Source organism: Amphiura filiformis, chromosome 4, assembly GCF_039555335.1.
Source record: "Amphiura filiformis chromosome 4, Afil_fr2py, whole genome shotgun sequence".
Classification (NCBI taxonomy): Eukaryota; Metazoa; Echinodermata; class Ophiuroidea; order Amphilepidida; family Amphiuridae; genus Amphiura; species Amphiura filiformis.
This window is the reverse complement of record NC_092631.1, coordinates 51,068,242-51,080,693: the sequence shown is the minus strand read 5'-3', so window position 1 is coordinate 51,080,693 and position 12,452 is coordinate 51,068,242. Positions and strand designations below refer to the sequence as shown.

General features: G+C 35.8%; 1 protein-coding gene across 1 annotated transcript in view; it reads right to left on the bottom strand.

Moving 5' to 3' along the window:
- Positions 1 to 7,837: 7,837 nt before the first annotated feature.
- LOC140151029 (autocrine proliferation repressor protein A-like) overlaps positions 7,838 to 12,452 on the bottom strand; it is a 29,722-nt gene continuing 25,107 nt past the window's right edge. Inside the window, exons 12-15 of the mRNA XM_072173218.1 lie at positions 11,772 to 11,810; positions 10,575 to 10,760; positions 9,990 to 10,055; positions 7,838 to 8,547 (exon numbers count right to left, since the gene is read on the bottom strand). Of these exons, the coding sequence (XP_072029319.1) occupies positions 8,422 to 8,547; positions 9,990 to 10,055; positions 10,575 to 10,760; positions 11,772 to 11,810 (417 nt within the window). The 3' untranslated portion in view covers positions 7,838 to 8,421. The remainder of the gene's footprint in view (positions 8,548 to 9,989; positions 10,056 to 10,574; positions 10,761 to 11,771; positions 11,811 to 12,452) is intronic.

Sequence of the window (12,452 nt, the reverse complement as noted above, 5' to 3'; positions counted from 1 at the left end):
TATGTTCTATGCGGTTGCTATTTATAAAGTAATCTGCAACTCCAACTGTTGCTGTTCTTTGTTTGAAGACACATGTATTGGCAATGATATGTCCTTTGTAAACGGGAACAGCAAAGGACATACCACTGATTATACAGGGGTCTTCAAATAAAAGCTAACAAAGAACAGCAACTCAACAATTACAAGATCTCAAAACTTTACGCTAATTTCGTGGGAACAGGTTACATATTATTATACTTTGGTTCCCCTTAAGGTCGGTACTGTGACGTCCATGCTTTTTCGCAGTTTCGTGTAATTTGCGCGTATAATCACTATGTAGAAATAAAAAATCCCTTAAAAAGGGATGAGCAGCGACAAAGTTCATCATTTGGCTATATGGGGAACAAATTTAGAGTAATCTCTGTTGCACGAAACCAATACCCTCAGCTCACACCAAACACGCACCCCACACTCCGCTCCGCATCCACATCTACACACACCCCACCAACAAAGGCGTGGACCGTTGACACCATGATCCCGACTAACATTGACACGTACTAATAGGCATATTCATTTCACAACAGTAAGAAAAATAAGGGTTATAGGTTAACATATAGAATTCTGTTTAGATGCAAAATGTAGTTAATTATGTTGTAGAAAAAATCCAACTTGAAGTATATCAATGAGGAGTAAATGTCCAATCCAATTTTATTGGGCCCCATGAGCCAAGGTTGCCTATGTTTTATTCGTCTTGAAAATGACTATGTTTTTGCTAACACCTCAGTTTATCACGGCAAATGCAGTGTTTATATGACCAGTACAAGTGAACTGTATGTCAATATTTCGAACGATACAAAGGAGTGTTCCCTTTTAGCAATATGGCTAAGGAATAGTAGGCTAATATATAGCAATCATGCATACCCTTCACTGCATACCACTTGTGGTGCAATTCAACATATAGGCCTAGCCATAATCATGTGAAAGACAGATGAATCATATTGCATGAAACACATCTTATCTTCTCTGTAACGAATTTAATCTTAATTGACCCAATTATGCTATACACAGCACGACCCAAATGTCGAATCTACTGAACAGGCATTTGCTTAGTGAGGAAACAATCATCATGATACAGAGCTCAACAGAACCCTTTTATTAATAACATTCACTAAAGGGTGTCGCAAAAATGTTGTCACAGAGATTATACAGTCTCATTATCAGTCGGTTTATGTCGTGCTGTTTCCGATAGTGGCAAATACAGTGCGGGGTGAGACTAAACTGCATTTTTGGGTTCATTTTAAGCTCATTTATCGCGTGTTTGTTCAATGGTGTATCAAAGAAAGTCACGGAGAACCACCATTCGTCTGTAGGTTGTTTTGGTGAAATTAAATAGGGAGCGCGCCTGGGTGGCGCTGCTCCAAAAATATATTTGGGTCCCATATAGACCCACTTGCTACTCAAGGTGGCTGCGCACTCTCAGACATGCATGTAGTAAAAATAAGTTTTTAATCATGTCAAGACACAAAACGTAAAAATGTACTTTCCTTAAAGGTAAGACATCAAAAAATGTAATATAAATACAGATTTGGTGTAAAAACAACAATTATGGAGAAAAAAATCATTTTTAATACAATGTAACAAAACAAATTACATTTTTTTCCCTTAATCTTGAGACTCCATTCCACCCAGGAACGGCTATTTTATTATTAGTTTTATATTGGCTTAATTTTCAGCAACATATGAAACTTTTCATACCTTTTGAAAATTCACGCACGCTAATCTGCACAAGATGATGACTAAAATTGAAAATATAGACCAAAAGAAATGAGCATAATTACTAACCTATAGATGCTGAGTTTATTGAGTTTTTGTGTACCCAAATCGTCATTTCACCGAGAAAATGAACTCTCGTTTTTCTCCCTCATATTACGTGAACTTCGGGTATAGCTACAGCCCCTTGAAAAGCTTGATACCAATCCATTCATATCTTGATATTACAATCGGAAGAAAGAACTTGGAAAAAACCCACGTTTTTATCAGCTAAAACTAGGAGTTTCTTGCGAGATCAGTGCTTCCACAGGTTGCGTCGCGTAATCTTTATTCAGGCTCTGTTTTCACGAAATTTCAATTAATGATGTCATTAATTTATCCCCTCATTATTTGCTAATGGCTTATAAACAGGCCCACATCACTTATGAAAATGTCCAAACTTGACCAATACGGCCAAAATGACCAAGTTGCACAAAACTACATTAACTTTGTGTAAAGTTGCACAAAGTTGACAAATATGCCCAAAGCTGCATTACCTTTGCTCGAAGTTGTACAAAATTTAGCAACGTTGGATGTCAAGTTGCTTTGGGCAAATGTTCGTAATGTTGCATAATTTTGCATAACTTGTGTTATAGGGATAGGTTATTTTTGCCATGAGGCCATTGTGGTCCATAGTGAATATTTCAACTCAAATTTTGCTTTAGTTATGCGATATTATGTACATAAAATACGATCTGAAATGCTTATCAAACCCAAACCAAACCAGTAAAAGTAATCATAGTCATCTTACTGTCGATAAATTTTAAGGTATTTCTGCGGAAGTTATATGCTTTTTTTCTTTCTTAAATTTATAACTTTACAATATCCGGCATAATGATACGCAATATATCAATACAAAGTGATATTGCCAACAATACTATCGCCATCTTCAGTTGGCGGTTCATCGCAGGTTTGTGATACGATACTTTGTTTTATTTGATAACTGCTGCTACTTGAAGAACTTTCGTCCGTGTTGGCATCATCATCAGGAAATCTCTTGATGTCGTAGTGTTGTGGATTGTCCTCTGCATCTGGCCACTGGTATCCAGATTGCGTGTTGAAATCTGAATCTGGGTCTCGCAAGAAAGCTTCTGCCTGAAAAGTTGCTCCACTCACATCTGATTTGCTAGGCTTGGTAGACTCGGATTGTGTGTTGAAATCTGAATCTAGGTCTCGGAAGAAACCTTCTGCCTGAAAAGTTATTCCGCTCACATCTGATTCGCCAGGCTTGGTGTTCGGATTTAAATCATCTTCTGGAACAAACTCGCCTTCATGAACAGATTCTCCGCTGACTGTCTAAAATGTTCATAAAAATGTAAAATGGTAAGGGTGTGCTGGTCAAAACTCAAATGTGTTTAGGGTTACAGCTCTCTGTGTTTTCCAATTATTGAGATTAAACAGGGTGAATAATAATAAGTCTGTAACCAGATTGGTAAACTATTACCAGTCTCGTGAACTCTTGTGTGCTGAGGTTTTACTTGTTATACCTGTAGAGCGAGTAAGGACAAAAATATTTCGGTACAGGTTTATATCCCCAATTTTCTATGTGAACTTGTATTAGCATTGCATCAAGATGGCCTCAGTCAATTATCGCTTTGACAATGTAAAATACCTACATAAAACGCACATTGCCATACATTACCATGTGGCACATTAGACCTCAAAAATATTTTTTTAAATGGTGCGTTGGGGGAAAATGAGCTAAAAATACAATAAAAAACCTCGCGTAGTATTTATAGATTATTTTACTAAAAGCAACCGCATAGCGCATAGCACATAGCTTTTTTTGCAAAACGTTTTCTTTAAAACTGGGGTGGGGGTTTAGATGAATAATGAAGTGTGTTGGTGTGTGGGTAGTGTTGGTATGTGGGCGGGTGTTTAAGTATGTTGGTGACTCAATCAGTGCTGGTGAGAACTTACATTTGGTGGAACATATAAATTTATATGGCAACTCAATTGAGTGTTGTCTTCTCATGTTGCTCAGCATATCATTGAATGCATTCACTAGACCAGTGAAATTAGGACGGTCGTCTGGGGTTTTCTTCCAACAGCTTAACATGATATCGCTGAAATGAATAATATAGTTGCTTGACTCGTGAAATAAACTTAATGTTTATCCTAAATCTGTCAACGGTATTTCAGCTATTTTTACTCATCAGTGAGGTGAATTTCTTTTTTCGTCTCACTAAAATTGTCGAAGCTTTTTTTTATTAAAAAAAATCCCATCTCCCCTTTAAATCAAAAGGTGCACCACTGTGGCACTAACAGTAATTCATAATGTGTGAAGAAAGATAATTTAATAACACATCTATAGGGAAAACATGAGCCACATTAACTGACAACCTGCTTCCCTACAAAGTCAAATTTACAGGACAAAGGGGTTAGTGTCTCTATCGATTACCAAGGGCGTAGCAAGCGGGGGGACAGGGTGGACGAAGTCCATGGGCCCCAAGGGTTCAGGGGCCCCGAGCACAAAAGCGAAAATTAAATAAGGGCTGATAATGGAAAAGCAGGGCCGGATGTACCAATTAGGCCTGATGGGCCCAGGTCCAGGGCCCCAAAAATTTAGGAGGCCCAAAAATTCCCCTGTGCAGCTTTCTTTACACCCCAATAACAGCATGTTTTTGGCCAAAATAGGGCAAACTTGTAAAATTTTTTTTTTTTGCGTGCTTTGTGCGGCGCAAATGTCCTAGTAACATCGGAATAAAATATGTTAGTTCTCCCCTGTATTATACGTAAACCAAAACTTGGCCACTGACTTAAGTGCACATGCCTTCCTCGGCACGTGAGTTCGCGCCTCCAAATTTTGGCCTAGCCCAGGGCCCCCATACTGCTCCTTGTCCATGGGCCCCTGATGCTCTTGCTACGCCCGAGCTTTGGCCCGAGCAGGAAGTAACTACTATCTTCATGGTCCGATTATGGCTTATGCTTTGTCAGCGCCTTTGCTGTACCTACATATGATCTGAACAGCACTGAGGCTTTTCCAATCGGTATCCTCGTTTAAGCTCTCTTGCGAGTTTCCTGGAGTTATCCAATTAAATGTGTGAAGAAAGATACTCATACAGAAACACGCCAAAAAAAAAACCATCTGAAGTATCATATCGTATGATATATATTCAAATTCAAAGGTCAATTTTATATAGTTCATAAACATTCATGGCAAGAATTTGCCACCTTATTTATTAAACTTTATAAAACCTTTTATAGAACATAAAATGTTAGCACCCACATGTCTGTGCACCGTCTCATCAGTCAAAGTTTCCAAGCTTATCCACCGAAACGACAGTTGTTTTCTTTTGGGAACTTTCTTCGTGCCGGTGCTATACATGTCCAATGCAAGGCCAAAATCAGCAATCTTGACACCTAGGTTTTCGCCGACGAGGCAATTACGGGCTGCTAAATCTCCGTTGTATTATATCTCCCCTCAGTCAGATTTATTAATATCGCAGGGATTCTCACATGACTCAGTGTCATCATTGTGTTGCATCATGTTAAATGGAAAATCCATGTGGCTATAATGATTAAAGTGAATGTGCCAGAATGCGCTTTAAATAGCTGAGGATTTAAAGAGAAAAGCAAGAGATTTTCGTGGCCGATTTCACTAATTATGAAGCGAGTGACAGTAACGTCATATCTAAAAATGCAATATTGTTTTATTTCATTTGAAGGCGTTATTAGGGATCCACATGAAACCGTAAATATTCTTTGGAATCTGTAGAAATATTTTTTAATGTGACGAAAAAGGCTAAAACATTCTCATTAGCTATTTGTTATGTAAGCTGCATTTAATAATGCGTGTTCCTAGTCCGTACGGACAGAACCGTGACGAAAATGTCAGATGTAAATGTAATCCTTATTAGATCGCTCTCGGTTTTACTACTAGCTTTAATAGTATTTAACACACTCACAAACTTAAATGGAAAATATGAATTGGATGATTTTGTCTAAGTTTAGATATCCGATATCAGCCATCCATATTTCACCTTTTTTAAATGCTGATGCATTTTTAAACATCAATTTGTATAAAAGAAAAAGAAAAAAATCAGCATCGGTAACAATCTACCATTCCCTCGAAATATCTTATATTTTTACGTTTTCAAATATCCACAAGCAAAACTGCATTTCCTCTTAATTTGATTGAAAATTACATATACTGTAGCCATGGTAACAATGTGATTATCATTTTGCCCGGATTAGTTACTGCATTAAAGGCACCGGGTGACCTGAAGTCAGGATACCTGAGATCGAAACTAAAAATGGTATATCCATTCGTGTATATTATGGCACATAATTATATAATATAATTGCACTCTACAAGTTCAAGATAGAAAACATCAATAGTACTTTATATGTTGAGTGAGACAAAGGTGGTATAAACACAATTTTATAAAATAATGTAAAATTTGTTTTATTGTTTTGGAGTGATCTGAGGGACCATTTCGTTGAGTTAAAAGCCACATGTGGTATAAACACTATTCTCTTAATGTAAAAAGAGTGGAAATTTTGAAGTGATTTGTATGACCACTCCAAAAAGAATGACATTTTACACTTTTAGACGAATAAAAATATGATCAAATTTATTTTCAACGTTTTACAAAAGGATAAAAATCTCCACTAGAATAACACCGTGACGATTCAACGTCTATAAATTGAAATTTACGTTACTTCTTTAAATGGTCCCTCAGATAACTAGCCAAGTCATGGTCAGGATTTTGTAGGCCATGACTGCCTAATTGGGTGGATTAAAGCCGCTTAAAATTCGATGTTAGATTCTTTTGTGTCGTAAACTGTCATCATGCTTTTGTCTACGTGTAACACGGGTAATAGAATGCAGTTTAAAATACCCTCCAAGGCCGCATCATTTCACATTTTAGGTGAGATGGAACCGACGGGGACCCAAATATGGCTGCCATTGAGGTGTAGGAATGCGTGAAATTGGATTCCTCTATAGACGAATCCAGTTTCACTCATTCCTACAACTCAATGGCAGACATTGCTGGGTTCCATCATACTGAAACGTGAAATGATGCAGCTTTGGCGGGGATTTTAAACTACATCACCCGTGTTACACCATGTACACGTAGACAAAAGAATGATGAAAGTTTAAAACACATTACAATAGAGGTTATCCGTGTTCTATAAGCTGCCTATACCTTGTTTAGGACTTTCAAAAGAAGTACATTTGTACCTGCATGTGCAACCATGACTGTTTCAAAATAGACCGCCAAAGTCATGCAGGTAACTCCGAGGTCGTGCATTGAATTGGTTTAAATGAGGAATACTACGGGAACTTCGTACCAGCGCCTTTCACGCATGAGTAAAGTGGATAACCTCTATATATAAGATTGATTGTAACTGGATTTTATCCACCAGTTAAAGGCCCTTTCAGTGATTTCACAGGAATATTTAAAAAATGGAAATTTGTCAGAGTTGCTTAGAAATAAAGAATAAGTCTACAGAATTTCATTAAACCACTTTTCCCTGAATACATCGACAAATTAGTCAAAAACAGAAGTTTTAGAAAGGTTTTCTACTTCAACTCAGATCGACTCGAGAAAATCGAGATTTTCGTACAGTGCGCCACCAATCGACTGGAAAAACTTTCTAGTCCAGTGTTTCTAACACGGGGGAAGTAGAGTCTAAATTGATTTAAAACAGAGTAACAGACGCTTAATTTTGTAGTAGAAAACAAAATAAGCAATTAAACGTCACCGAGGCAAACTAACGGTCAATTCAAATATGAAAAACAGTTAAAATTGTGTATTTTGTTTAAAATAGTAGCTACTGATGTAATAAGTAGTAGAAACAATACACAACGCGTGTTGGTATGGTGGAGAGTGAGCTTCTTTCGATCTCGAGTCAGACTTTTTGTACTGTCAGTATCAAAAGTCCAGATTCATGTAAATGCTTTATTTTGTTTAAAATACACGGCTTTCGACCGAACCACTAGCAGGCTATGTTAGCACATCTAAAACAAATACAAAGGTACCAAAATCTGAATTTTGATGATTTTTACGATCGTCTGGATGAGCAAATCACTGAATGGGCCTTTAAGTGCGGAAATGGGCGAATTCTGACCACCACTTGGCTCGTTGGATTCGTTTATACATTCATGTAGATAACAAATCGATTCTGCAATGTATATCCCAAGAATAACCTGCGGTCATATAAGTTTTCATTGCATGTAGAAAACGTATTATATGCAACGGTATTATTAATTTCAAAAGGCCACAAAACAATGAAAACTACAAAACATCTTTGGTAAAATGTTATATAACAATTTAGCAATTTAAATTGCCACTTGTATCACTTTCGTTTCATGTATTTAATTGCACGGTTTGTGACATCATTAATTTTATCTAATTTGACCCGCTCATAATATTGAAGTCCGAATTAAAAAAGACTAGTTTGCGTATGACGTACTGTCAACTAGACCAAATAATGCTGTACTGCGCAGGTCAGCAACCAATCACGCCGCGCCTTGGCCCTGACGTCAGACGCAAACTAGTCTCTTTAATTCGGTCTTTAAAGTATAGCTATAGGCTACAGTAACGTCCGCTCTAATTCAACAGATTAATGTCCTTTCAAAGTCTCACAATCATTTTGCAACATTTGCATTTCTGCAAATATATTTTAGACTAGTGTCCCAAAACAGTCTTCTCCGTGGCAATCTGGTACTGGAAATACCCCGTCAGGTATAATGTTAGCTTCTGTTGTAAACTCTAGGAATGTATTGTCTCTTGGTCCAGCGTAAGTAGCCTACAAAAGTCAAGAAGAGTACGAGTATTATTATAAAATACAATTATTTAGCAGACTGAATTGGGAAATTGGGCTTTCGGCATGTCAAAATAGGGAGCAGATTTTGGATCTGCTAAAACATGTTCGTCTTGTCCTGAGTAATTTAATTTGATCATTCAACAGAACTTTATAATCAACAACAAGAAGAAGAATGCTGGATAAGTAAAATTTAAGATTAGTTGTAACTGTTGTATGCATTCATGACTAAAATAGGCTTAATGCCCCCTGACAGTGGTTGATTATTATTGAACAGTTCAGTTATCTTTACCCAGGGAATGCCCGCATCAGCTTAAGGGAAGGGGTATGAACGTTTGGACAGTATTTATTGTGGGACATTAGAGTACATCAGACATATCGAATTGCATTCTGAATACGAAGAATGGCCTTCGGATATCAAATAATTTTGATTTTTGAAATTCGCAATGTAATACACATTTTATGGCAAATCATTAAAAATTGATAATTTTGATATTTAACAGTACTCGAAGTAAACTTTATAAATCTGATGATTTCTACCTAAAGTGTATGTAGGTGGGATGAAAAGCCGACGATCAAAACACCAAAATAAATTAGGTCTTTTTGGGAAAAAATCCATATCTTCAATATGAAAGGTCAAAATTTTCAATTGATCGTCGGCTTTTCCTCCCAGCTACATACACTTTAAGACTATATCATTAAATTTATAAAATTTACTTCGAGGACTGTTATATCTCAAAATGTGAAAAATATCAAATTTTAATAATTTGTCATAAAATTTGTATTATATCGTGAATTTCATAAAATGAAAATTATTTGATACCAGAAAGATATTCTTCGTATTCAGAATGCAATTCGATAGGTCTGATGTGCTCTCATGTCCCACAAAAAATGCTGTCGAAACCCTCAAAACGCTCATTCCGGTTCCCTTAAAGCTGTATACAAAAGTGTGAATCCCTTTCCCCTTTCTTTTTTACTCATTTTATTTTCATTCAAATCAACATACAAACTATATATAAAAGACACAAAATGTGAATGAGGAGATGCTCAAAAGGCCTGAAGCGAGCACCCCCTTACACTGCCCTACTAAAGTTACAACATACAATTACACAAACTTAAAAAAAAAAAAAAAAAAGAAAGAGGAGAAGAATATGCAAAGAACCAATGTAAATATTTATAACATTTCAATAAACATTCCACAGTTCACACAAGAAATTGGTAGTTGGGGTAGAGATGGGTGGGGATGGGTGAGGTCATTAAATAATGCCCAAATATTTTAGACTCTAAGACGAACCCTAAATTAGCTCAAAACCTTATCTTTTCTTTAACTTTAAACTTAAACTTTATTTTTTCCTAACACTTAAATGGTCTACTATCAAGAATTGCGTGTTCTGTTTGGGTACAGGATGTTTACCGTTAATACTTACTCTTATAAAGAAACCGAGCCATCCTTCCCTAGGTCGTTCAAATGTTGCAATATATACACCCGGTGACTAGATAATACAAACATGAAGAAACAATTATTATACATGTGTACATCGAAACGGAAAACAGGAAATGAAAGTTTCTGCTACCATGTAATGAAATAAAATCGAAAAATGTGCAAGTAGCGGATAACATTTTATATGAATGTGATTTAAGTATGGAAGATACGCTGAATGCGGTGGAAAAAAATCTATAAAGCGGCGGAATAATCAAAACGAAGATATAAGATTCGCTGAAGTAAATAATGACTATACTGCCAATACATTAGAATAAGACAATCATTAATATTCTATGCAGTCTTATTACTCCTATAGTGCACTATGTACTTTCACTTCCTGAGGAAATTGGTGGTTATTTTAATCTTTTCCATAGCATCATATGTGAGTTATTGACTACTACTTAACGTATTCAAAGTGAAAGTGATATTAGGCGGGCTCTTACCATTTCAACAATGAGCAAGTAAGCAAGAACATATCACTATTCACTACACATAAAGATGAATAAGGGACCTTTTATCGGTAACTTACTGGATTTTCAACTTGATAGGCTTCATAAATGACGGCATGGGGCGCAGGTTCTGATGATCCTCTTTCTTTGGCGACAACCAATCTGAAATCACGCCGTCCATCACTCTCCAAAGTCTGCGCCATCCATGTGTTTATAATTTCAGGTTTAACGTTTGTGTGGAATTCAATGCTACCGTGTGTGCCATTCTACAGAGAAACGTTAATCATTGCAAAATTGATACTCTTTTGAACGATCAACATGAGTAGCTTAGAAAATCAAGATTCGAAATTCAGCTAGTGACAGATGTCATTGGAGGCAGCTTGCGACCGCAGCCGGCCGATTATGATTTTTTATTATGTTTTCCGAATCTTGTATCCTATACCTTTTAATATCTCCTAGCTGTCCAGCTGACCAATAAGTTGGACAGTATCATTATTCACATACTTAAGAAGGCTACACTTTTAGAACAAAACTAAACAAGTTGTTGACATTTTAAACAACCGCTGTTTACCGGGTGTATCATTCAACCTTGTTTAAAAAATTCAACAACTTGTTTGAAACAACTTGTTTAAAAGTTCAAGTAACATTTGTAAAGTTTTCAAACAAATTGTTTAATTTTACTTTTAAACAGTGGTTGCTTAAAATCGTGCAAGTTGTTAAAACTTATAAACAACATTGTTTAAAACTTGTTCAACCTTGTTTAAGACAACATGTTATAACAAAAAACTGAACAATGTTGTTTAACACTATACTTTAAACAACAACACTTTAAGCAACGTCTTTTTAAACAGCAGGATTTTAAACAGTATTTTAACAGTGTAGTCTGAAAACACAATATAAAATTGCATGGAAAATACAAAATTCTAATTGCGCTCGACTCGACGTCGTGTCGCCTCGCCCAATATTTTAAAAACTCATGGCTCGACAAATAAATTTGTGTATTGTGGTCAATTTAATTATCTACTATTATGATCATGATAATAATCAATAGCACATGCTTCATTTATATAGTTTTCGTGGAAATACACGTTCTGCGTTAAAACAGATCCGTATGAACCAATAACATATGATATTGCATAGAACATCATCATGTCAAGAAAAAGCTTGAATATTTACATACTACATATATATTTCCCAGTGGCTAAGGCTTAACAAGAATCTTAATATGATAGTTTCATGATAATATGTAGAAAAACTAAACATACGAATTAATTTACCTCTGAACGGGTCCACGACATTTCAGGCCAGTTCCAACCCTGAAAAATAAATGCACGAGCGTAGATTAATTAACGATATTTACAGTAAAAAGCGGTTTCCAATATATTTCAATTGCTGAACAACTACAGTGACCTGAAACAAATAAATATAATTAAACTTAATAAAATAATTTTCGAAAATTGCGAAATTTTAATATTGGTAGCTGCTTGAAATATAGGCTATGCTTCAATAAACAAAATACTAGCAGTTTATAAAGTTCAAAATTCTTCTTACAAATCCATACTTGATGTTACATACCTCGATCAGTGTCGTATTTAGCACTTTCTCAAATTGAAAGTGCTAAGTGTTGGCACTGTCATTAATCGAGGTATGTAACAAAAAATTTGGATTTGTTTTGAAGAATTTTGAACAATATATTTTACTGACAATCGTGATGAACTTTAATTCTCTTCACGCGGGTGTCGACTGCAGACGACATGTTTCAATTTTTTTTTTAAATTCACAAATTTCATAAATGTAAACTTTCATGATCATATTTGGAATCAGTATGAAAGATGCATTAAAATGAGTACAAACAAGCCTATTATTGGTTCAGTAGTTCTTAAAATAGCTCTTGATATTTTGAGAAAATATTTCAAAACTTCAACTTTTTTCCGTTGAAGCGCATGGCTAGCACGCAG